General features: G+C 42.7%; 1 protein-coding gene across 13 annotated transcripts in view; it reads right to left on the bottom strand.

The window, feature by feature from the left end:
* Nucleotides 1-25,016, bottom strand: part of LOC112431392 (NACHT, LRR and PYD domains-containing protein 12-like) — a 43,102-nt gene that overhangs the window by 7,675 nt on the left and 10,411 nt on the right. For 2 of the 13 annotated variants that reach the window (XM_076882828.1, XM_076882827.1), the window contains exons 3-10: nucleotides 21,966-22,115; nucleotides 21,746-21,859; nucleotides 12,842-13,083; nucleotides 10,935-12,738; nucleotides 9,257-9,430; nucleotides 6,621-6,800; nucleotides 4,298-4,477; nucleotides 1,974-2,150 (exon numbers count right to left, since the gene is read on the bottom strand). In XM_076882828.1, coding sequence (XP_076738943.1) covers nucleotides 1,974-2,150; nucleotides 4,298-4,477; nucleotides 6,621-6,800; nucleotides 9,257-9,430; nucleotides 10,935-12,738; nucleotides 12,842-13,083; nucleotides 21,746-21,859; nucleotides 21,966-22,115 — 3,021 coding nt within the window. Of the gene's footprint in view, nucleotides 1-1,973; nucleotides 2,151-2,890; nucleotides 4,159-4,297; nucleotides 4,478-6,620; nucleotides 6,801-9,256; nucleotides 9,431-9,958; nucleotides 10,234-10,934; nucleotides 12,739-12,841; nucleotides 13,084-21,745; nucleotides 21,860-21,965; nucleotides 22,118-22,229; nucleotides 22,457-25,016 lie in introns of those variants that run through there. The other 11 variants (XM_076882829.1, XM_076882830.1, XM_076882831.1 and 8 more) reach the window with 11 other exon arrangements.

The raw sequence follows: 25,016 nt of genomic DNA, 5'->3' as shown, positions 1-25,016 counted from the left end.
ACTCTGAATGTTTCACATTAAAGTCGTACATTTCTCATAAAAACAGGACAAAGCCTTGAAGAAGTCGTGTTTTTCCTTCCAGGAACCACATGGCTTCACTTTTAAAGGTGAAGTGTGACAGAAATGGACATATTTGAAGTCCAACACCTTTTTCCAGTCACATTATTAAAGCAGACAAACTACAAGCTCATTTTCATTCCAACAAGTCATCTTCTGACCTGGACTAACAACACTGGTCTCTATGTGCAGCTGGCTGTGAGACCAGTGCTCAGGGAGCGTCTACAAAGTGCAACACTGAAAGAACATCACACACTCATTTGCTTCCAGCACTTTCACACAAACATCTACTGTCATCATTGTCACCAAACTCTGTGGATCCTTTATTGCAAATTCAAATGGGATCAAATGGTCAGACAAAAGAGGGTTATGAGGAAATATGATGAAATGTTGTGTATTAGCAGCAACTTATTGAATCTTTTTCCTCAGAAACCAAACAAAATGATTGACAAACATGTTTTTACAAACTCAGTGTTGGACTTGGATCAGCAGGATAAGCTGATGTTTAAAGGCATTTGAGTCTCGCTGTATGAGAGTCCAGTTATTACTCAATATTTATGGATGATGTTCTTTCAGTGTTGCACTTTGTAGACGCTCCCTGAGCCTCACAGCCAGCTGCACATGGACCAGCTGACATTACCCAGCATTAGAGGCGGCTGTAAAAAATTCATGTTCCCATTTAAATGGTTTTAATTTGAATAAAACGATGTTGATTCATTCAATCCTGAATCGATGTTTAATATTAATGTATTTTGCCAGAATCTCAGCTTAAAGCTCCCAAAAGTATTTCAACAACAAGCAAACAGATAAAACAGTAAATGAGAGCAGCTAAACACACAAAGATGGAAACACAGAGCGTGGATCGTTCACTCGACGGCACGTACACGGACACGCCGTCGGGGCTGACAGTGGACAGCTCACAGATCCTGAAGCTGCAGGTTTCATCTGTCTCCAACCAAAACTGAGTGAAGCAGCAGCAAAAGAAGATCCAAACTCTGCTTCACGTTTGATGAACATCGTCATGAATTCTCTCTGACTTTGACCTTTACTTCCTGCACAGCTCTCTCTCTCTCTCAGTGTGCTTCAAGAACAGTTTACCTTCAGAAATCTGTTTCCTGCATGATTCACTGCTTATTACGCACCAGTCTGCTGTTGTGTTCACTGCTGTCAGCCTCTGAAAACAAAGCCTCATTTCTGCTGTTCAATACTGAAGAAATTTAAACCTTTTAAAATGATGACAGATTACAAACTCTCAGCTGTGTCTGTAATCAAACCTCTGTAACTTTGCTTCACTTCAGCAGCATCAGCTCATGTTCACATGTTGATTCATGGTTTGCTTCAGTTTTTCATCGACTGCAGAAGATTTTGAAGGTTATCTGCTATAAAAAGCCAGAAGAGGAAAACCTGCTTCATGTGTTTCTGTTTGATCCTCAGTGACTTTGACACAAAGGCCTCTGCTGTGATGATCACACCTCTGATCAGGTCTCACAGTGTCAGCTTTGTTTTTATACATATGGATATGTGCTGATAAATGATCAGAGTTAGAATATTTCCCACTGTCTGCTGTGTGCCGTGACCTTTGACCTGCTAAAGACAGTCAGCTGTGGATGATTCATTGTTGTGTCTGATACTTAGAACTGTGAGGAAGAAGCTACACAGTTAATCAGGGTCCCCTCTCTCTGAATCAGGAAAGGTGGGCAGGCCGCGTGTGGGCCACGGGCCATACGTTGAGTCTCACTGTTTGAAATGTGAACATTGTTCTGCTGCAGTCAATGGACTAAACCAGAGAAGAAGAAAACAGACTTTACCATGAAGATCCTCAGTGTGGATCAGTATAATATCAGCCTGATGTCTGCAGTTTAGAGTCAGCACAACAATCATATTCATCTCAGCACAACTAAAACATGCTGACTGACCTCAGAGTTTCAAATCGACAACGTGGACTCTTCAGGAAACCACACAGATGCTTCACTCCTGGATCCTTCAGGTTGTTGTTGGAGCTCAGGTCCAGCTCTCTCAGATGGGAGGGGTTGGACTTCAGTGCTGCTGCCAGATAATCACAGCTGATCTTTGACAAACCACAGCTCACCAATCTGTATAAAGAATGAAAGATGTAAGTTTATTAGACAAAGTGCTTGAAATCATTCAGTGTTTCATCATCTGTTCAGAGCTGAAGAAGGTTCAGAATGTAGAAGTTTAGAAAATGGAAACTCCAAACAGCTGAAGCCAACAGGAAGCAGCTTCAAACAAACACAACAAGAGAAAAAACTCTGAATGTTTCACATTAAAGTCGTACATTTCTCATAAAAACAGGACAAAGACTTGAAAAAGTCGTGTTTTTCCTTCCAGGAACCACATGGCTTCACTTTTAAAGGTGAAGTGTGACAGAAATGGACATATTTGAAGTCCAACACCTTTTTCCAGTCACATTATTAAAGCAGACAAACTACAAGCTCATTTTCATTCCAACAAGTCATCTTCTGACCTGGACTAACAACACTGGTCTCTATGTGCAGCTGGCTGTGAGACCAGTGCTCAGGGAGCGTCTACAAAGTGCAACACTGAAAGAACATCACACACTCATTTGCTTCCAGCACTTTCACACAAACATCTACTGTCATCATTGTCACCAAACTCTGTGGATCCTTTATTGCAAATTCAAATGGGATCAAATGGTCAGACAAAAGAGGGTTATGAGGAAATATGATGAAATGTTGTGTATTAGCAGCAAGTTATTGACTCATTTTCCTCAGAAGCCAAACAAAATGATTGACAAACATGTTTTTACAAACTCAGTGTTGGACTTGGATCAGCAGGATAAGCTGATGTTTAAAGGCATTTGAGTCTCGCTGTATGAGAGTCCAGTTCTTACTCAATATTTATGGATGATGTTCTTTCAGTGTTGCACTTTGTAGACGCTCCCTGAGCCTCACAGCCAGCTGCACATGGACCAGCTGACATTACCCAGCATTAGAGGCGGCTGTAAAAAATTCATGTTCCCATTTAAATGGTTTTAATTTGAATAAAGCGATGTTGATTCATTCAATCCTGAATCGATGTTTAATATTAATGTATTTTGCCAGAATCTCAGCTTAAAGCTCCCAAAAGTATTTCAACAACAAGCAAACAGATAAAACAGTAAATGAGAGCAGCTAAACACACAAAGATGGAAACACAGAGCGTGGATCGTTCACTCGACGGCACGTACACGGACACGCCGTCGGGGCTGACAGTGGACAGCTCACAGATCCTGAAGCTGCAGGTTTCATCTGTCTCCAACCAAAACTGAGTGAAGCAGCAGCAGAAGAAGATCCAAACTCTGCTTTACGTTTGATGAACATCGTCATGAATTCTCTCTGACTTTGACCTTTACTTCCTGCACAGCTCTCTCTCTCTCTCAGTGTGCTTCAAGAACAGTTTACCTTCAGAAATCTGTTTCCTGCATGATTCACTGCTTATTACGCACCAGTCTGCTGTTGTGTTCACTGCTGTCAGCCTCCGAAAACAAAGCCTCATTTCTGCTGTTCAATACTGAAGAAATTTAAACCTTTTAAAATGATGACAGATTACAAACTCTCAGCTGTGTCTGTAATCAAACCTCTGTAACTTTGCTTCACTTCAGCAGCATCAGCTCATGTTCACATGTTGATTCATGGTTTGCTTCAGTTTTTCATCGACTGCAGAAGATTTTGAAGGTTATCTGCTATAAAAAGCCAGAACAGGAAAACCTGCTTCATGTGTTTCTGTTTGATCCTCAGTGACTTTGACACAAAGGCCTCTGCTGTGATGATCACACCTCTGATCAGGTCTCACAGTGTCAGCTTTGTTTTTATACATATGGATATGTGCTGATAAATGATCAGAGTTAGAATATTTCCCACTGTCTGCTGTGTGCCGTGACCTTTGACCTGCTAAAGACAGTCAGCTGTGGATGATTCATTGTTGTGTCTGATACTTAGAACTGTGAGGAAGAAGCTACACAGTTAATCAGGGTCCCCTCTCTCTGAATCAGGAAAGGTGGGCAGGCCGCGTGTGGGCCGCGGGCCATACGTTGAGTCTCACTGTTTGAAATGTGAACATTGTTCTGCTGCAGTCAATGGACTAAACCAGAGAAGAAGAAAACAGACTTTACCATGAAGATCCTCAGTGTGGATCAGTATAATATCAGCCTGATGTCTGCAGTTTAGAGTCAGCACAACAATCATATTCATCTCAGCACAACTAAAACATGCTGACTGACCTCAGAGTTTCAAATCGACAACGTGGACTCTCCAGGAAACCACACAGCTGCTTCACTCCTGGATCCTTCAGGTTGCTGTAGGTTCCACTCAGGTCCACCTCTGTGGGATACGAGGGGTTGGACTTCAGCGCTGCTGCCAGATAATCAAGGCCAATATCTGACAAACCACAGCTCTGCAATCTGTATAAAGAAAGATGTAAGTTTATTAGACAAAGAGCTTGAAATCATTCAGTGTTTCATCATCTGTTCAGAGCTGAAGAAGGTTCAGAATGTAGAAGTTTAGAAAATGGAAACTCCAAACAGCTGAAGCCAACAGGAAGCAGCTTCAAACAAACACAACAAGAGAAAAAACTCTGAATGTTTCACATTAAAGTCGTACATTTCTCATAAAAACAGGACAAAGACTTGAAAAAGTCGTGTTTTTCCTTCCAGGAACCACATGGCTTCACTTTTAAAGGTGAAGTGTGACAGAAACGGACATATTTGAAGTCCAACACCTTTTTCCAGTCACATTATTAAAGCAGACAAACTACAAGCTCATTTTCATTCCAACAAGTCATCTTCTGACCTGGACTAACAACACTGGTCTCTATGTGCAGCTGGCTGTGAGACCAGTGCTCAGGGAGCGTCTACAAAGTGCAACACTGAAAGAACATCACACACTCATTTGCTTCCAGCACTTTCACACAAACATCTACTGTCATCATTGTCACCAAACTCTGTGGATCCTTTATTGCAAATTCAAATGGGATCAAATGGTCAGACAAAAGAGGGTTATGAGGAAATATGATGAAATGTTGTGTATTAGCAGCAAGTTATTGAATCTTTTTCCTCAGAAACCAAACAAAATGATTGACAAACATGTTTTTACAAACTCAGTGTTGGACTTGGATCAGCAGGATAAGCTGATGTTTAAAGGCATTTGAGTCTCGCTGTATGAGAGTCCAGTTATTACTCAATATTTATGGATGATGTTCTATCAGTGTTGCACTTTGTAGACGCTCCCTGAGCCTCACAGCCAGCTGCACATGGACCAGCTGACATTACCCAGCATTAGAGGCGGCTGTAAAAAATTCATGTTCCCATTTAAATGGTTTTAATTTGAATAAAACGATGTTGATTCATTCAATCCTGAATCGATGTTTAATATTAATGTATTTTGCCAGAATCTCAGCTTAAAGCTCCCAAAAGTATTTCAACAACAAGCAAACAGATAAAACAGTAAATGAGAGCAGCTAAACACACAAAGATGGAAACACAGAGCGTGGATCGTTCACTCGACGGCACGTACACGGACACGCCGTCGGGGCTGACAGTGGACAGCTCACAGATCCTGAAGCTGCAGGTTTCATCTGTCTCCAACCAAAACTGAGTGAAGCAGCAGCAGAAGAAGATCCAAACTCTGCTTCACGTTTGATGAACATCGTCATGAATTCTCTCTGACTTTGACCTTTACTTCCTGCACAGCTCTCTCTCTCTCTCAGTGTGCTTCAAGAACAGTTTACCTTCAGAAATCTGTTTCCTGCATGATTCACTGCTTATTACGCACCAGTCTGCTGTTGTGTTCACTGCTGTCAGCCTCTGAAAACAAAGCCTCATTTCTGCTGTTCAATACTGAAGAAATTTAAACCTTTTAAAATGATGACAGATTACAAACTCTCAGCTGTGTCTGTAATCAAACCTCTGTAACTTTGCTTCACTTCAGCAGCATCAGCTCATGTTCACATGTTGCTTCATGGTTTGCTTCAGTTTTTCATGGACTGCAGAAGATTTTGAAGGTTATCTGCTATAAAAAGCCAGAACAGGAAAACCTGCTTCATGTGTTTCTGTTTGATCCTCAGTGACTTTGACACAAAGGCCTCTGCTGTGATGATCACACCTCTGATCAGGTCTCACAGTGTCAGCTTTGTTTTTATACATATGGATATGTGCTGATAAATGATCAGAGTTAGAATATTTCCCACTGTCTGCTGTGTGCCGTGACCTTTGACCTGCTAAAGACAGTCAGCTGTGGATGATTCATTGTTGTGTCTGATACTTAGAACTGTGAGGAAGAAGCTACACAGTTAATCAGGGTCCCCTCTCTCTGAATCAGGAAAGGTGGGCAGGCCGCGTGTGGGCCGCGGGCCATACGTTGAGTATCACTGTTTGAAATGTGAACATTGTTCTGCTGCAGTCAATGGACTAAACCAGAGAAGAAGAAAACAGACTTTACCATGAAGATCCTCAGTGTGGATCAGTATAATATCAGCCTGATGTCTGCAGTTTAGAGTCAGCACAACAATCATATTCATCTCAGCACAACTAAAACATGCTGACTGACCTCAGAGTTTCAAATCGACAACGTGGACTCTCCAGGAAACCACACAGCTGCTTCACTCCTGGATCCTTCAGGTTGCTGTAGGTTCCACTCAGGTCCACCTCTGTGGGATACGAGGGGTTGGACTTCAGCGCTGCTGCCAGATAATCAAGGCCAATATCTGACAAACCACAGCTCTGCAATCTGTATAAAGAAAGATGTAAGTTTATTAGACAAAGAGCTTGAAATCATTCAGTGTTTCATCATCTGTTCAGAGCTGAAGAAGGTTCAGAATGTAGAAGTTTAGAAAATGGAAACTCCAAACAGCTGAAGCCAACAGGAAGCAGCTTCAAACAAACACAACAAGAGAAAAAACTCTGAATGTTTCACATTAAAGTCGTACATTTCTCATAAAAACAGGACAAAGACTTGAAAAAGTCGTGTTTTTCCTTCCAGGAACCACATGGCTTCACTTTTAAAGGTGAAGTGTGACAGAAACGGACATATTTGAAGTCCAACACCTTTTTCCAGTCACATTATTAAAGCAGACAAACTACAAGCTCATTTTCATTCCAACAAGTCATCTTCTGACCTGGACTAACAACACTGGTCTCTATGTGCAGCTGGCTGTGAGACCAGTGCTCAGGGAGCGTCTACAAAGTGCAACACTGAAAGAACATCACACACTCATTTGCTTCCATCATCCAACCTGAAGAGGAAACTGACGGCTCCCCTTCAAAGTAAAAGCTGCTCCTTTTGGACACAGTATCAAAGAAAGTCTACAGTATAACACAGAAAAGACAGAGCAAAGTTTTGGTTGGTTTTAAATTGTGCAGAAATGAAACAACACTAAGCTCAATTATGTGACAGACATTTCATCCCATGTCAGTTTGGCCTCATCCTGGGCCGGATTATCCAGCACACACTCTGACCACAGGCCCAGGGGCCACGCACAGCTGGGCTCCATCCAAGAGACAGGAAACAAACCAACACAATAATAAAAAGCACCATGTGATCTTCTTACATCTTCAAGACAAACATAGTAAAAACATGAGCATATTTGTTTCCTGATAAAATGATGTGACAGGTAGAACAGAGTAAAGTGGTGGTGTTACAGCCTTTCTCCCCTCTGCTGCCGAGGCTGTTAGTCTCTCCCAAACTCAGCTACAGGACTTCCAAATGAATGAAAGCAGCAGAAGTGGCTTTACAAATGAAAGAGGAAGAGGAGAAGAAGAGGAGAGGGAGGCCACCCTGACCATCACTCCAGCTGAAAACATCACACTTCCATTAAAGTTGGTGAGGAAATGTTGAGCAGGATGAGCTGCTGGCTAATCTGGAGGCTGTAGCAGCAGCTCACAGTCACAGTGGATTTCCACTCATGAAAAAGCTCTGGCTGCTTCATTTCTCATCTCATATCAGAGACTTTAAAGCTTCACTGAAGCTGTACTGTGATGCTTCCATATCCCAGTGAGGCCTCCATAATGATTTCAGCTGTTCTGTACACACACTGTGTGCCCTGTATGGCTCAAAGTCTCTGCAGCCTGTTTTTATCTGCTATCATCAGATCGTCATCATCCTCATTCACACCCCTCACACACTCTACAGCCTCATCAGCACTGACTTCATCTTCACTGACTGATGGAGCACAACATGAACCTGTGGAGGCTGAAACACTGTCCTGTCAAACATCTCCCCGTCACCACTCCACTTCTGTCAGCCTTTAAATGAACCCTGCTCAAGTCTGTCACTTCTGTTTGGAGCCAAAAGAAAAAACTGTTGTTCAGTCGTTTGGAAAGACTCAACATTTCTGAAAGCACTCAAACTTCTTCACATTTGTCTTCAGACACATCCTGAACATTTAGGAACTAAAGAAAGTTCCAGGAGGATGGCACGGATGCCCCTCCGGTGGTCCTCCTTGGGCTCTCGCACTCTGGGGCCTCTGGATGTCTGGGGCCTGGATCTCCTCCATGCCTGCTTCATGCCCTGGGGGGCGGGGCTATGGCTCTTTACATCCTCTAGCAGACCATTACATGAAGAAACCTTTTGAATACAAGCATGCTGAGCCACACAGGTGTGCACACGGGTGTTCACTGTTCATAGACATAAACTACACCTCTATTGGTGCTATTTCCAAGCACATTGTGCGCTGTCGGTCCTGCTTGCTGCACAACAACATTCAATATTTAGTATTTACTGCTGTTTACACTAGATTAACGTGATGGTGTTGTGTTTAGTATGTTGCTGTTTTTTTTGCTTGTTTTCTCTTCTTTTTCTCTCAACAGGTGATCCAGGAGATTTCCACCCCCCCACCCCCCACCCCTTTCTCACTGTCCCTCTCCCCTTCTGTTTTTCTTTTCCTTCCTCTTTCTTTCTCCCTTTCCTGTCCCTCACTCATGTCTGTCCCGTCTGTAACAACTGAAAATAAAATAAATAATAAAAACAAAGGTCGATCAAATGGACCAATACGGCAATGCCACGATGATCCATTTGGCAAAGTAAATCCATTGTGTCTCCTTGTTGGTCTTCAGACAACAATTCTGACGGATAAAGAACCAAATGGGACAGGCAAAAAAAAAAAAAAGGAACTAAAGAAAGTTTCAAACATCCATCAAAGACCTGAAATATAGAAAAACAACAACAGCCGCAGTCAGTGAACTCACCTCAGAGTCTCCAGTCGACAGTTTGGACTCTCCAGTCCAGCACACAGAAGCTTCACTCCTGAACCCGGAAGCTTGTTCTCGCTCATGTCCAGCTCTGTCAGATGGGAGGGGTTGGACTTCAGAGCTGAGGCCACAACTTCACAGTGAGCCTCTGAGAGTCCACAGTGAGTCAGTCTGTGATGATAGAAAATATAAAATGTGTTATTATAAAAGCAGAAAATCTGCATTATAAACACAGACTGAATGTAGATGAAGACAAAACAGAGTGAGGTCATAATCTGATGAATCTGCTCTTCACATCTGTGCTTCAGCTCCTCTTACTGTGTTTGACATGACACAGTGATTGAGTCTCTCTCAGACCTGCAGACTTTTAATGAGAATCTTTGTTTGGCTTTAATCTGCAGATGAAGGAGGAAGATGGTGTCACATTTAGGCTTCCATAATGTCCACAGTCTGTCACTGAGATCTGATCCAGAGTCAGAGTGAAGACACACATTTGGATTGTTTCCTGTTTTGACTCCAGAACATTTGAATGAGTTGAGCTCAGTGAAGAGTTCCAGCTGGAAAGATAATCTCTGTTTGCTACCTGCTGTCAGGTACGACTGTTCACGTCCACACGCAGGAAAAACCTGCTGACTGTTACCAAACGGAGCAGAAATCTCATCACTGGACAATAATGATGAACTCAGAGCTGCTGATATCAGATCTGATTTCAGGGGAACTAAACACAGAAATGATTGGCTCATTTTAGCTTTCTGAGCCATTATCTGCTGCTGTGTCGCTAGTTGGCAGAAAATGATTTGTATTCCTGTTCAGGGCTTCAGTGTTTATGAGTCCAGATCCAGGTGACAGCAAGTCAAAATGATGTTACCTGTCTGTGTCCAGCAGCAGCCTGTATTCACTTTGAATATTGTTATAACCTGACATGGATCAGTTTGTCTTTGATTGGTTTGTAAATGTCACTGTTTCCATTGGACCTGAGTGACGTACAAAGACAGAGAGGGAGAGAAAGGAGAGAGAGGATGGAGACAGCAAAGAGAGAGCAAACAGAAACAGGTGAGAGTGGACAGGTGACCAAGGTCAGCAACCAATCACAGAGCTTCTGTTTGACCCACAGTCACTGATGATGACTGCACATAACCATCAGTGTGTTACTCTGATATCAAATATGGATCCTGCTCTTATAATAATGATGATCAGATGATGTTATTGTGTTATTTTGTAGCTGAATACGATGTTTGTGTGATTATCAGTGAAAGAAGCAGTGAGGAGGATGGAGAGAGAGAGAGGACAGAGGCTGAAGTTAGAAACACTAAAAGGATTTTTCATGGATTTCATGGATGATTTGAGTGATTTCCAGCAGGACACTTAAACATGTCAGTGGACGTCCTAAAGAACATATTCACTGATATGAAACGTGTCACTGAACAGGATCAATATCAGTGGAAACATGGTGGAAACAGCTGTGACTGCATGGATGTGACACACTTCAAATCTGTTCTCAACTCTTGGATTTGGGACCCATGGAGCTGCTGCTGAGTCTGTACAATAAAGGAATGGTGTGGAAGGTTGCAGCGTACGGACACAAACACTTTGTGGTTACAATCTGATTTTATTTTCAACATTAAACTACTAACCTACACTGATCAATGATGTTAATGATCACATCTGGACTCACCCAGCCTTTCTGCAGTTCCTCACAGCTGGAATCAGTCTCTGTCGTCCCTGCTCTGATGTGTTGTACTTCTGCAGGTCCAACTCATCCAGAACCTCCTCTGACATCTGCAGCATGAAGGCCAGAGCTGAGCAGTGGATCTCAGAGAGTCTCTCTGATCTGTTCTCTGACTTCAGGAACTCTTGGATCTCCTGATGTACTGAGAGGTCGTTCATCTCCATCAGACAGTGGAAGATGTTGATGCTTCTGTCAGGAGAGATTTTATCACTTTTCATCTCCTTCAGGTTGTTGACGACTCTCTGGATGGTTTCTGGACTGATCTCTGTCTGACCCAGCAGACCTGCTAAGAGTCTCTGGTTGGACTCCAGACAGAGGCCATGAAGGAAGCGGACAAACAGGTCCAGGTGGCCATTTTTACTCTGGAGGGATTTCTCCATGGCTCTCATAAGCAAATCATCAGAAAATGAAATGTAATAGTAAGGATCATCTGGATTATTTTCCAGGAAGTTCTTCAGCACCTCTGTCTTCCTATTGGTGTGACAGTGGAACATGTAGACAGCAGCCAGAAACTCCTGAATGCTCAGATGAACAAAGCAGTAGACTGGTTTCTGGAAGATCACACACTCTCTTTTGAAGATCTCTGTACAAACTCCTGAGTACACCGAGGCCTCCGTGACATCAAGACCACACTGCTCCAGGTCTTCAAGGTAGAACATGATGTTTCCTTTCTCCAGATGTTCAAACGCCAGCCTCCCCAGCTTCAGAAGAACTTCCCTGTCAGCCTCCGTCAGCTCCTGTGGACTCGTCTCATGTCCCTCGTGGTACTTGTTCTTCTTCCTCTTTGTCTGAACCAGCAGGAAGTGTGAGTACATGTCAGTCAGGGTCTTGGGCAGCTCTCCTCTCTGCTCTGTAGTCAACATGTGCTCCAGAACTGTAGCAGTGATCCAGCAGAAGACTGGGATGCTACACATGATGTGGAGGCTCCTGGATGTCTTCATGTGGGAGATGATTCTGCTGGACAGCTCTTCATCACTGAATCTCCTCCTGAAGTACTCCTCCTTCTGGGCGTCAGTGAAGCCTCGTACTTCTGTTAGCCTGTCAACACATGTAGGAGGGATCTGATTGGCTGCTGCAGGTCGGGAAGTTATCCAGACGAGAGCCGAGGGAAGCAGATTCCCCTGGATGAGGTTTGTCAGCAGCTGGCTGACTGATGACTTCTGTGTGACATCAGACAGCAGCTTCCTGTTGGTGAAATCCAATGAAAGTCTGCTTTCATCCAGGCCGTCAAAGATGAACAAAAGCTGAGAGACAGCCAGCTTCTCTGCTGAGACCTTCTGTAATGTTGGATGGAAAACATGGAGCAGCTCCAGAAGACTGTACTGCTCATCTCTGATCAGGTTCAGCTCCCTGAATGAAAGCAGAACCACCACACTGACATGTTGGTTCTCCAAGCCCTCTGCCCAGTCCAGAGTGAACTTCTGCACTGAGAAGGTTTTTCCAACACCAGCCACGCCGTTGGTCAGAACCACTCTGACGGGTCTCTGTTGGTCAGGTAAGGCTTTAAAGATGTCCTGGCACCTGATTGGAGCGTCATGGAGGGCGTCCATCTTGGAAGCTGTCTCCAGCTGCCTCACCTCATGTTGGGTATGAACCTCTTCACTCTGTCCCTCTGTGATGTAGAGCTCAGTGTAGATGGTGTTGAGGAGGGTTCTACTTCCTGTTTCATCACTTCCTTCAGTCACACGTTCACATCTCCTCCTCAGACTGACCTTATGTTCATCTAAAACCTCCTGCACACCAACATCTGCTGAAAGAAAGAAAAACAGAAAGAAAACTCTTCAATGTCTGAACAACACAAGAAGTCCAGTTTTCAGAAATGAGTCCATCAGCAGACAGATGTTCAGTCTTACTTTGTACACAGCTGCTCTGACTGGCTGTCTGCAGTCCAGCTCTGCTTCTGGATCTTTCTCCACACTGTGGACAGGAGGAGTCTCCTGATGAAGCAGACTGGTCCCAGTATGAGGGGATGCACTGTCTGCAGAACCAGTGTCCACAGCTGGTAGAGACTGGATCCTTCAGGACGTCCTGACACAAAGCACAGCAGGACAGCTGCTCCTCCTCACAGACACCACTCCTTTTCCTCTTCCTCCCTCTGTGAACACATTTCTTTATCACTAAAAACATTGACTGTTAGTGACAAACATCCAGATTTGATGACACTGTGCAGAAGCTGTGATGGTGACACAGAAAAGTCAAAGTGGAGATACTTCTGTCCACCTTTGATTAGACTCATTACAAAAAGGAAAACAAAGTTTGAACACAGTCATGTTTCCAGTTCACTGACTTACATTTATTCCATGGACACTCACTCTAACCTGAACCACAGCTACAACCCAACATTGTTGAGGCCTCATCTCCTCCTTTCCTGACTGTAGAGGTTAAATATGCAACAACCAACAAATAAAAGAATTTGGTTCATTTCAAAGAAATTCACACGGTGACCAAGTAAAGTAACCGTAGTAAAGGAGACAACATCCCGTTGATGGTGGGATTATTTGAAAGATTTGCTTTAGTCACGTCACCAAATGCAGTTGAACCACCCGTGGATCCATGTTTGACCATTCTACCACTCTGAGCTCTGCTTTTTAATCATTTTATTATTATCATCATTCATTTATTCATTCTTTGGAGGGGGGCTATTTCCTAATGCCGCCCTAATAAGGTGATGTTCAAGGGGAAATATAACAGAAACTCTTTCAGTGTTATTCATTAATAAATTAACAGATAAACTGTGAAGAAGAAAAAAACTGAGATTTAAAGGAGAGAGTGAGAAACTTGATCATCCATCCTCATAATACATGTTTATCAGTATCTGCTGTGACCATACTGCAGTAATAACTACAAGTCTACATTTCTGTGACTGTTGATCAATCACAGCAGGAATCTGAGCTCATCTCTGCACACAGAGCAGCTTCAGCTCTGGGATAAACTGCTCGCTTCACGTCCTTCTCAGCTCACAGACACTCATCCTGATATTTTCCTTTAACATTTGATGGTATAATTCATCTGAGTTTAAACTTTATCTGCATAAATACAGAAAAACAGACCCAAACACCAGAAACCATCAGTTTCACCATGTAGAATATATTGCTGTTTCCTTGCTTTTAATTCAGAGAGAAACTCTGATTTTGATTTTCTCTGTTCTCTTTGCCACGGCCCATCCCAGCAGCAGCTGAAGCAGCTGACTGTCACAACACTGAATAACACTTTAGGAGGAACGTCTTGATGCTTTCTCAATCATCCAGGAAAGTAAATCTCCAAAAGTTGATTCTGTTCATCTGGACGTAGCATAAATGTGGTTATCCCAGCTGGACTTTTGTCAAAGCTGGAAAGGCTCCTAAAGAAAGCTCCAGCCGATCCAGGAGAGAAGGACAACCGCTGCCCAAGAGAAAACCTGTAGTGATCCCGTGTCAGGAGTATCGGAGCAGTTGAGATGCATTTTTTCTAAACACCAGGTAGGGCTGCACGATTTTGCATAAAATGAGAATCACGATTTTTTGGCTTAGAATTGAGATCACGATTTTCTCACGATTTTCTTTTCCAGTATAAATATTTATTGCACTTATTAACTGCACATCAACTTCGTAACAGTTGAGACTGAACATAAAAACAATAAATAAACATAAAACAACAAATGTCTCACATTTTGTCGTTGCCGAAAATGTACTGCTTGAAATTCCGTCTCCACCGTTGCTCGACGCTGCGTGTACAGAGCAGGTAGTGCAACGATAGAAAAATAGTTGGCACTGTGTAGCGTTTGTCTAGGGTGTTGATCATTTTCCTAAATCCCTCGTTTTGCACAGTGTTGATGGAGCCATATCTTTGGTCAGGTGATAAGTGATAGCCTCCGTAATGTCTTTGTGCCTGCGGGAGATCGACGTGTATAGGGAAGCGCTGTATAAGGTTCCGTTATTGATGTTTGGGTGGTTGACCGGGACGGATTTTCTCCTGTCACTTTCTCGTCATCCCTGACGTGCTCTCCGTTGTTGTTTCCCTGCTAATTTTAGCGTCACACGGCACAGCTTCTGTATCACGTGGTATAAGGCTCCGCCCTTGTCATTTGTTGAGCAGGAAGAGTGAGCGCTTGTTTTCATGCAGAGTACGTCCCGGATCAAAATGTGGTACAATCATCGTCTTTTTTTTCTTTTTTTTTTAAAATTGTTGTCATTTGGAAATGAGATCGCACATAAGTATGAATTGAGATCGCGATTTTCTAACGATTAATCGTGCAGCTCTAACACCGGGTCTCTGTGTCTTTTAAACCCAAAACACCCTGCCCCAAAAACTGGTCCACCCCACAAATCGGGTCCCCGACACAAACAGAGTAACATAGTGTACGCTGTTAAGTGCAGGAGGATTGTCAGGATTTATACATCGGGGAAACCAAACAACCTCTGGCTACAACACAGAAGAGCCTCCTCGTCAGGCCAGGACTCTGCAGTCTGTTTACACCTACAGGCCAGTGGACACTCTTTCAATGATGAGGATGTAACATCCTGGACAGGGAGGAACGCTGGTTTGAGGGCGGAGTCAAGGAGGCCATTTACGTGAAAAGGGAAAGACCATCTCTGAATAGAGGAGGGGGCCTAAGGGTACATCTGTCACCATCTTACAATGCTGTGATTGCAGCCATTCCCCACCTCTCTGTGAATGGGACTCATGGCCATTGATCAGTGATTGTTGATCAATGGTCATGAGAATTTTCCAGATGAACAGAATTAACTTTTGGAGAAAGTTCAATCAGCATTTCAGATATAAGAGGGTATTTTAACACCAACATCAGTCCTTCTACTTAAGTATGTTTGCCTCTTTGTTTACGCCTAAATTAACTTTACTGTTAACGAGTTTTCATGTTTTTATAATCCACCAGTGTGCTCATGCTTTTTTAAGTGAAAAGAGATTTTTAATGATCAAATATAATTATTTTTGTTATTTGTGGATTTTAAATGTCCTTGACAGAGACAGATGATAATCATTATTCTGCACTGTGGTCTCAGGTTTGGTCGAGGTAGCACAAAGAATGGCTGGCTATGTTGAACTTCCTCCTGGGATCTACACTAAGAAGTGAGTCCAACATTAGCAGGGTCTCTTCCCTTTATCTGGATTCACTTTAGCATTCACAGTCACGTGAAGCTTGTTATTAACTCGATAAGTCAACCCAGGGTTTCAGCTGAGCGTTCACATGAAACACGTGGTGTTGGCAGCATCTGATCAATCATATTCATGGAGACGTGTATCAGCAACAGAGCAGCTGAGTTTGCAGGAGGAAGTCAAACTAAACCACAGGAACAATATGAGGAGATTACACACATAATAAAATACTAGCAGTAACACAGCTGCTGCAGACAAATCAGTCGTGTGATCGTGTGTGAGAGGAGACGGACAGTAAAGGAGTTTGCTATTAAAAGCTCTGTATGAATGTGGGAGCATTTGAAGGGCTTTAAAAAGGCCAATATAAAATAAAAGGCAGCAAAACTGCTGACTGTGAAAGTCACCAGACTTATCAGAGCTCTATGATTAAGACCTGTAAGAACACCTATTTGTACTTGTTGGCATTATATCAAATACACACGTATATTAAGCCTTTGTTTGAACTCTGGTTGAATTTGTTACTTTCAGACTGTGAAACATCACAGAGGCTGCAGCTGCAGATCTTTTATTCACCTGGAAATTTACTTTAAATGTTAGATGGAAAATTAACCAAAGTAAGAACAATAATCCATAAACCTTCATAAAGACAAACATCTCCCCAGCTGCTGAAGTGTCACTGAAGGGAAAAACTATTTGTCCTCCTCCATCCAGCAAACACAACGTTTCTTGGAAGAGCTCCGCACCAGCCTATAATTTTTTACTCATAACCTCCTTTTTTATGACACCTTTCTGTTGATTCCTGACGTTTGTATATATTTTATAACAATGACGAAACCTAAAGCTTCAAAAGCCCGTGAAAAGACTGAGAAAATTGGAGAAGATGAAGGTGAGCCAGCGAGTGTGGCTAACGAGCACGTGCTAGCTGAGGAGCCAAGTGCAATTAGCCCCGTGACTTCCCAAGTAGCTAACCCGACGTCGGCCGACATAATAATAATAATAATAATGGATTGGATTTATATAGCGCTTTTCAAGGCACCCAAAGCGCTTTACAATACCACTATTCATTCACTCTCACATTCATACACTGGTGGAGGCAGCTACAGTTGCAGCCACAGCTGCCCTGGGGCAGACTGACAGAAGCGAGGCTGCCATATCGCGCCATCGGCCCCTCTGGCCAACACCAGTAGGCAAGTAGGGTAATGAGTGCAATTGCTAGATTGGAGACTTCGGTTGATAGCAAATTAACTGCTATTTCAACCACGATGAACGCTGTGGAGACCACTCTTTCCACGTTAACTGGGAGGATACATGATATTGAGGAAGCTGTAAATGGGCATGACGAGAGGATTGCCGTTTTAGAGGCGCTCTGCGACTCACTCCAGAAAGGATACGATTTACATCACAAAAAATTGGATGACCTCGAGTCGCGGTCAAGACGACAGAATATCAGGATCCTTGGAGTTGCGGAGGGGACAGAGAAAGGAAACCCACTGGACTTTGCTTCTGAGCTAATTCCTAAGCTCCTGGGGAGTGAGAACTTCACGGGCAGGGTTGTGGTGGATAGAGCACACCGTGCCCTGGGCCCCAAGCCAGCTGACGGGGACCGGCCTCGTCCTTTAATTGTAAGGCTGCACTACTATCAAACCCGCGAGCGTATCCTGAGGCTGGCAGCACAAAAAGCTGCGCTGCAGTACGACGGGGCGAAAGTTTTCATCTTTCCGGATCTGACCGCGGAGGTGCTGGCACGGCGCAAGAAGTTTGAAGAAATCCGCAAACGGTGCAGGGCGGCCAATCTACGCTACGGCTTTAGTCATCCGGCTCGATTTCGGGTGACGCTGGACGGGGTCACACAGACTTTTGATAAGCCGGAGGCAGCCAAAAGATTCCTGGACCAGAAACTGGCCGTGGGTACAAATGAGTAGGGCTTTTTAACACAACGGTTTACTTCCTCAGGTATATGTTTTTTCTGCATAAGCCTTATTTTTGCTGTTCTTATGGGCGTGTTGATGTGGGCTCATACAGCTTAGGTCAGTATTATTGCTGTTATTACTTCCTACAATATGGACAGTATAAGCCCTCAGGGTCTTTGTTTACTCTTTGATTTGCTGTATGGGAGCCTAGTAAAGCTCACACATATATGGTTTATACGGCTTTTGTTTTTCATTTATCTGAATTTTCTCTTTTTCTTTTATAAAGTGTCTTATAAATCTCCCTTTGCTGGTGTGGGGTTGCGGGATGGGTAAGGGGTAGGATTGTAGCTACTACTATGTTCCTATTGGATATGTTGGGTGGAGAAGGGCTTCAATTGGGGAGGCCCCTCATTTTTGGTGGGACTGTTCTTAGTGTTTTATGTTTGAATGTTTTTGTTCTATGGTGGTACAGAGTGTATAACTACTGGTTAGCTAGTCAAATTAGGATAAGTAACATTTATGTTAAACACATTCAATAAGACTACACTGAGGTTGGTCAGTTGGAATGTGAAAGGCCTGGGTAATCCTGTAAAAAGGGCTAAAGTTCTTGCACACCTTTAACTATTGCAACCTGACATAATTTTTTTACAGGAGACGCATGCTAAGCGCAAAGTTCAATCTGTGCTCCGTGCTAATTGGTTGGGTCAGGCATACAATGCTAATTTTGGAGCTAAAGCAAGAGGGGTTGCAATTTTGTCCAGGAAGAATATTCCTTTCTGTCAAAGCACAGTTACTGTGGGTCCAGGGGGAAGGTACCTAATTCTTACAGGTCTCTTGAACTCCTTACCCGTCACTTTTGTAAACGTATACGGTCCTAACTTTGATTGCCCTGAGTTTTTTCAAAACATTTTTTGAATTGGGTGATAAGCCTCATAGGTTACTTACAAGATTACTTAGAAAAACACAAGCATCACAAACGATACTATCAATCAACAACAAACATGGGCGGACCACTAGAAACCCCCAAGAAATAAACAAGTGTTTTGAAGATTTTTATCATGATCTTTATAGCTCTAAGAGTTCTGCGAGTCAGTCATTAATTGAGGACTTTCTGGAAAAGTGTGATCTCCCAAAATTAGACGATGAGGCAGTTGCAGATTTGGAGGCGGACTTCACATTAGATGAGATTAAGACAGCTATTCAACAGATGTCAAATAATAAGGCCCCTGGGCCAGATGGTTTTGGAGCAGAGTTTTATAAAGCTTACTCCTCATTGCTAGCCCCTCTGATTTTGCGTATGTTTAACTATTCAAAATTGTCTGGCTCTTTGCGAAGTTCATTATATCATGGTGTAATTTCATTGATTCTTAAAAAAGATCGCGATCCTATGTCTGTCTCGTCCTATCGGCCTATATCTCTCCTTTCTGTTGAGACCAAGATATTAACAAAAGTGTTATCAAACCGCCTTAAAGATCATATTGCTAAACTTATCCATCCGGATCAAACAGGGTTTATCCCTAACCGCTACATTTATTTTAATTTGCGTAGATTATTTAATCTCATATATAGTCCTGCTAGGTGTTCAGATGATTCTGTGGTAATAGCTTTGGATGCTGAAAAAGCTTTTGATCAGGTCGAGTGGCCGTATATGTTTACTGTATTATCCAAATTTGGATTTGGTGATTCTTTTATCAATTGGATTAGAATTTTGTGCAAAGGACCTATGGCCTCGGTAAGGACTAATAATGATGTATCAGACCATTTTCGATTGCACAGGGGCACGCGACAGGGAGATCCCATTTCTCCTTTTATTTTTGCCCTGGCCCTAGAACCTTTAGCAGCTCGTATACGGCTAAGTTCTGATATACTACTGATTATACATCAGGGTGTTCCTCATAAGTTCTCTGCTTATGTTGATGATGTAGTCTTATTCATATCAAAAGACCTCGATCAGTCCACTATTGCAGCTTATTAACGAATTTGGCTCTCTCTCAGGGTATAAGATAAATTGGACGAAAAGTGAACTTATGCCTCTGTCGGATGGGGTGGACATGGCTTATCTGCATAATACTCCATTTAGAATAACGCTAGATAAGATTGAATGTCTCGGTATCACAGTCACACGTAAGGTGTCACAACTTTAAAGCAAAATTGGGATAGAAAAGTTAATCAATTGGAGAAGAATATTGAGTTTTGGATCACATTGCCAATTTCCATGGTGGGGCGGATTAATGCCATCAAAATGGTAGTTTTGCCCAGATTTTTGTACATCTTTCAGTCAATCCCAGTGTGCATTCCCCAGTCATATTTTAAAAAGCTGGAATCTATTGTATCCTCCTTTGTGTGCTCGGGTAAGGTTCCTAGAATTTCCTAAAAACATCTTGTTAAACATAAGACTTGTGGTGGCCTTGGACTCCCAAATTTTAGATTATATTATATGGCAGCACACTTAAATATTTTTTCATTTTGGCGAAGGTGCACTCCAGGTGCTGATTTGGAAGGACAACCTTCATGGTTGATGATGGAACACCTGTCTTGTAGACAAACTTGTCTTCCAGCCCTGCTTAATAGCCCGATAAAAGTGAAGAATACACTATATGGCAGAAATCCTGTGATTCAAAATTCAATTAAGGTCTGGAACCAACTATTGGGCACAGTAAAGGCTCCTAAAATGTATGTGGATGCTCCAATATGTAACAATCATGCCTTCAGGCCTGGGCTGGAGGACATCACGTTTGTGACATGGCAGGGAAGAGGGATCTCATGGGATCTCATCAAACCATCTATTCCACAATACAATTTGATTCCTCGAAACTCAGTGCTTGACAGCTTCGTGTCAGTTGAGCCCTACACTAGAGGTGCTGTGTCTCGCTTTTTCAGGGCCTTACTGGATATATACAGTCCTTCATCTGATACTTTTAGGGAGCAGTGGCAGGAAGAACTGGGGGTGGATGTTACTGATGATCTCTGGCAAGAGTGCATTAAGAATATATATTGTAGTTCTATAAATGCTAGACATAGTCTGATCCAATTTAAGGTTGTGTATAGGTTGCATTTTTCTCCCACTAAAGTGGAAAAAATATATAAGAACGTTTCAGCCCTCTGTGTTAAGTGTTCAAGTGGTCGAGGAACTTTATCTCAGATTTTCTTTCAATGCCAAAAACTACAGCTTTTTTGGAATCATCTGTTTGATTTTCTGACCAAAGCCATTGGCAGGAACGTCCCATGTTCCCCTTTGCAGCATTGTTCGGGGTGTCTGAACCGGGATGGGCAAGGGACAAGACAGAGATGCAGGTTGTGTCAATGACTACACTTGTGGCTAGAAAGCTGGAAGTCTGATAAACCTCCTACCTTCGAAATGTGGTTGAGAGAATTTGGAAATGTACTCCATCTGGAGAAAATCAGGTTTACCTTGTCTAACCGAGAGAGAGTGTTTTATAAGATTTGGCAACCAGTCATTAGCCTGATGGATAAACTTAAGTGAAATATACTCTGTCTTAACATTCATGTATGCTGTATTACCACCTTGTTGACTTGCCGTCCACCTTCTATTGTGTTATTTTGAAGGTGATTGTTGTATACTGCTCAATTATAAAATCAATAAAAATATATTGAAAAATAAATAAATAAATCACACCATCTGAGCCCAAAAAAAAAAAAAAGAAATGTGTGTGAAAAAGAGTTGAGCTGATATTAAACATGAGGATTTATTCAAAAATACAGAGTCAGGAACAACATCTAGACACACATTACCTCTCAGCAGCAGAAGAACATCCTTTAAAGTTTACAGGAATATCCTTCGAGTCGTTGCTCTTTAGAGACACACAGCTGGGTTCAGGTCCAGGAGATTCTGGCCTCTTATTGATCCTAAAAGAAAAACAATAAATGTAACAGCTTCATGAGACAGAAAGGAAAAACTGGAAATATTAAATTAAAGACATGATGAACAATCTCATAAAAATAATGTACTCACTCTTTGTCACATAACAGTCTTTTGTTAAAGTTTACACGGATATCCTTCGACATGTTGCTCTTTAAGGAAACACAGCTGGGTTCAGGTCCAGGTTCTGGATTAGTTTCAGGGTTATGTCCAGCTGAGCCTGGTACGCCCCACAGCTCTGGGCTTTAAAACAACACACACAGAGGTATGAGTGTGAATAATGATGGAGCAGTGATGTGAGTGCTGAGCTGTGACATGGAGAAGAGTCATGGACAGTTAGAGATGGTCATCTCAACTCTGAGCTTTGGTCTGGCTCTCATGTTCCCCACACAGAGTGCTTTTAGAGGGAGGCACTCCCTCCTCTCTGTCCTCACACTGATCCATGCTGCTGAAAACATCCAGATGAACAGAATCAACTTTTTGGGGAGTTACTGCATGATTGAGCATCAAGACACTTTTTAGTATTTTACTAATTTCTGAAGCATTTTACCAACTTTGTTCAAATTGAGATTTTGAGTTTGACTGTTGCTGCAACACCAGGATGTTACTACAGAATACACTTTATATTGTGTTCAATTGGATGTTAGTCCAGTGGTCCTAAACTGACACACCTGCACCTGGATTCATTCTGACCAGATTTTAGCCCAACAGTGTTTCATACTTCATACATCAGACACAAACTCTGCAGCTGTCATTGTGTGCAGTGTGTGTGCAGCAGGACACCGTGTCCTATGAGTGTTATACTACAATAAACAGAGCCTGACCGCGGGCATACAGAGGGCAAAAACCCACTTATGCTCTAAAGATGAAGTTCTGTTTCTCTTCAAATGACCCTCAGAGGTCATTAAACACATCACAGATTACCTCAAGAACAACAGGCTGAAGAACATAAAAACAAACGCAGAGTTTCTGTCTGATGGTTTGAACATGAAACAGGAATTATTGAACAAAAACGGACAGTTTACTAACTCTGCGGAATTTATGATCTAGCATCAGCACATTCACCTACAATACACGAATGAATATCACCAGTTAAACTGAAAAAGGAAAATAACCTGCATACAAATCCGACAGCAGACTATAGCGAACGAGCAGAGAAATGCATTTTATAGATGAAATGTTGGCAGCGACTTCTGAAAAGCAACTCTTAGGCCACCCCTGTCTCACTGTCAGCAGGTAATGAACATCCACAGACTGGAAGACCGTTTCCATCACTAAAAAAAGGATCCATAACTCGAAATTTCGAGTTATTTTCTCGTAATTTCGACTTATTAGCAGTCAAAAGGGTTACTGACGCCCATTCCTACGAGCATCAGTAACTCGTAGGAATTGCAACATGGCGCCTGTGTTCGGCTTGGCCGCTGTTGCTGCTCCGTGTTTTTGCCGACTGCTTCAGTATATTATTTTTTATCTTCTCATCTCATCTGTGATATATCATGAAGATCTAATTGCTACTCGGATCTACAGTTCACATACATTGTTGAGTATCAAAATATGTATGGAAAAAACTTTTGACAGCTGGCAGAGCTACCACCAGGCTTTCCCTCCGCCGTTTGTCTGCCCTCCTCCCTCTCCCGACTACCGGTACCTGTTCTTAGCTCCAAATAATAACCCAGGAGCAAAAACAAGGTTAAGGAGATCGTCTAGAAGGGGCTGTAGGTCTGGTGTCCAGGCTAAAAGGAAACGCGCCCGACAGAGGGGATTTCTTCCGCTCCATGGTAGAGAACGTCTCCGGTATTTGGTACCGGTTCCCCTCCAGGACGCGGATAAGGCCGATCGGTTACCACCTAGCCGGCTTTTCATCACGGGCGAACAGAACGATTACCTGGATCGGCGTCTTGTCTGGAGATGCGGGATGTTTTCACTTTGGCCTATCATTCTACAAGACCACAGTTCCACAGCTAGAGGTACCGGGAGACTACGTCCTCTTTCCAGGTGTCTGCTGTCAATTCCCCGTCAATCAGCTGTTGATGACGTCAGCCTGTCACCTCCGCTTCAGATCGCTCTCCTGAACGCTCGTTCCATAGCCAACAAATCATTTGTACTGAATGACTTTTTTAGCAGTAATAGTCTGGACTTCATGTTTCTCACAGAATCTTGGCAGCGGGAGAATGAATTCATCCACCTTAATGAGCTCTGCCCGGTCGGCTGTCGCTTCATTGGGACTCCGCGTTTGGACCGTCGTGGTGGTGGTCTGGTCGCTGTTCACCGAAACAATTTCACTTGCAGGACTATGGACTCTGAGTCACAACTTCTTAAGGTTGGTTCTTCAGATATATTTTATTGTGTTTTAATTTACCGCCCTCCCGGCCTCGCTGGTGTTTTCATTAAAGATTTTACGGACTTTTTATCTTCCATTATTAAACTGGAGAAAGTCTTAATGATTGGGGATTTCAACCTCCACGTGGATGATCTTAGCTGTAGCATGGCCTCTGACTTTTTATCCATTACAGACTCTTTTAGTTTCATTCAGCATGTCTCTGGACCCACCCATGTTAAAGGCCACACCTTGGACCTTGTGTTTTCTCTTGGCTTAGACATAACTAATGTCTGTGTTAAAGACGTACAAGTGAGTGACCATTCCTGTGTTACTTTTAGTCTTCCCTCTGTACGCACCACCTTCTAATCTCATGTTCCATAAGCGGTTCATAAATCAGGATGTTGCTTTGAAGTTTTCTAATTTGTTGGACCCTCATGCGATCAATGACTGTACTGATGCTGATGTTGCTACACAGTGTTTTAATAATCACTGCTTGGAGATTTTAAATTCAGTGTCACCTATGAAATCTGTGATTGCTGCCTCAAATAGAGCTTATCCATGGATAAATGATGACATAAGGAAGGTCAAAAGAATCTGTAGGAAAGTAGAACGCCTTTGGAAATCAACTAAACTCAAAGTTCACAGGCTCCACCTTAGGGAACTTTGGGTTTCCCTACATGAAACCATAAAAACAGCCAGATCAGGATATTTTTCTCAGTTAATATCATCAAGCAAGAGAAATTCCAAGGTACTGTTTGACTCCATAAACTCTATTGTTTCCCCCGTGGTCCACCCAGTACCAGTGACCTCCATATCTGAGAGTG

The sequence above is a fragment of the Maylandia zebra genome, linkage group LG4, assembly GCF_041146795.1.
Source record: "Maylandia zebra isolate NMK-2024a linkage group LG4, Mzebra_GT3a, whole genome shotgun sequence".
NCBI lineage: Eukaryota > Metazoa > Chordata > Actinopteri > Cichliformes > Cichlidae > Maylandia > Maylandia zebra.
The sequence above is the reverse complement of the archived record's forward strand: the minus strand, read 5'-3'. Positions and strand labels throughout refer to the sequence as shown.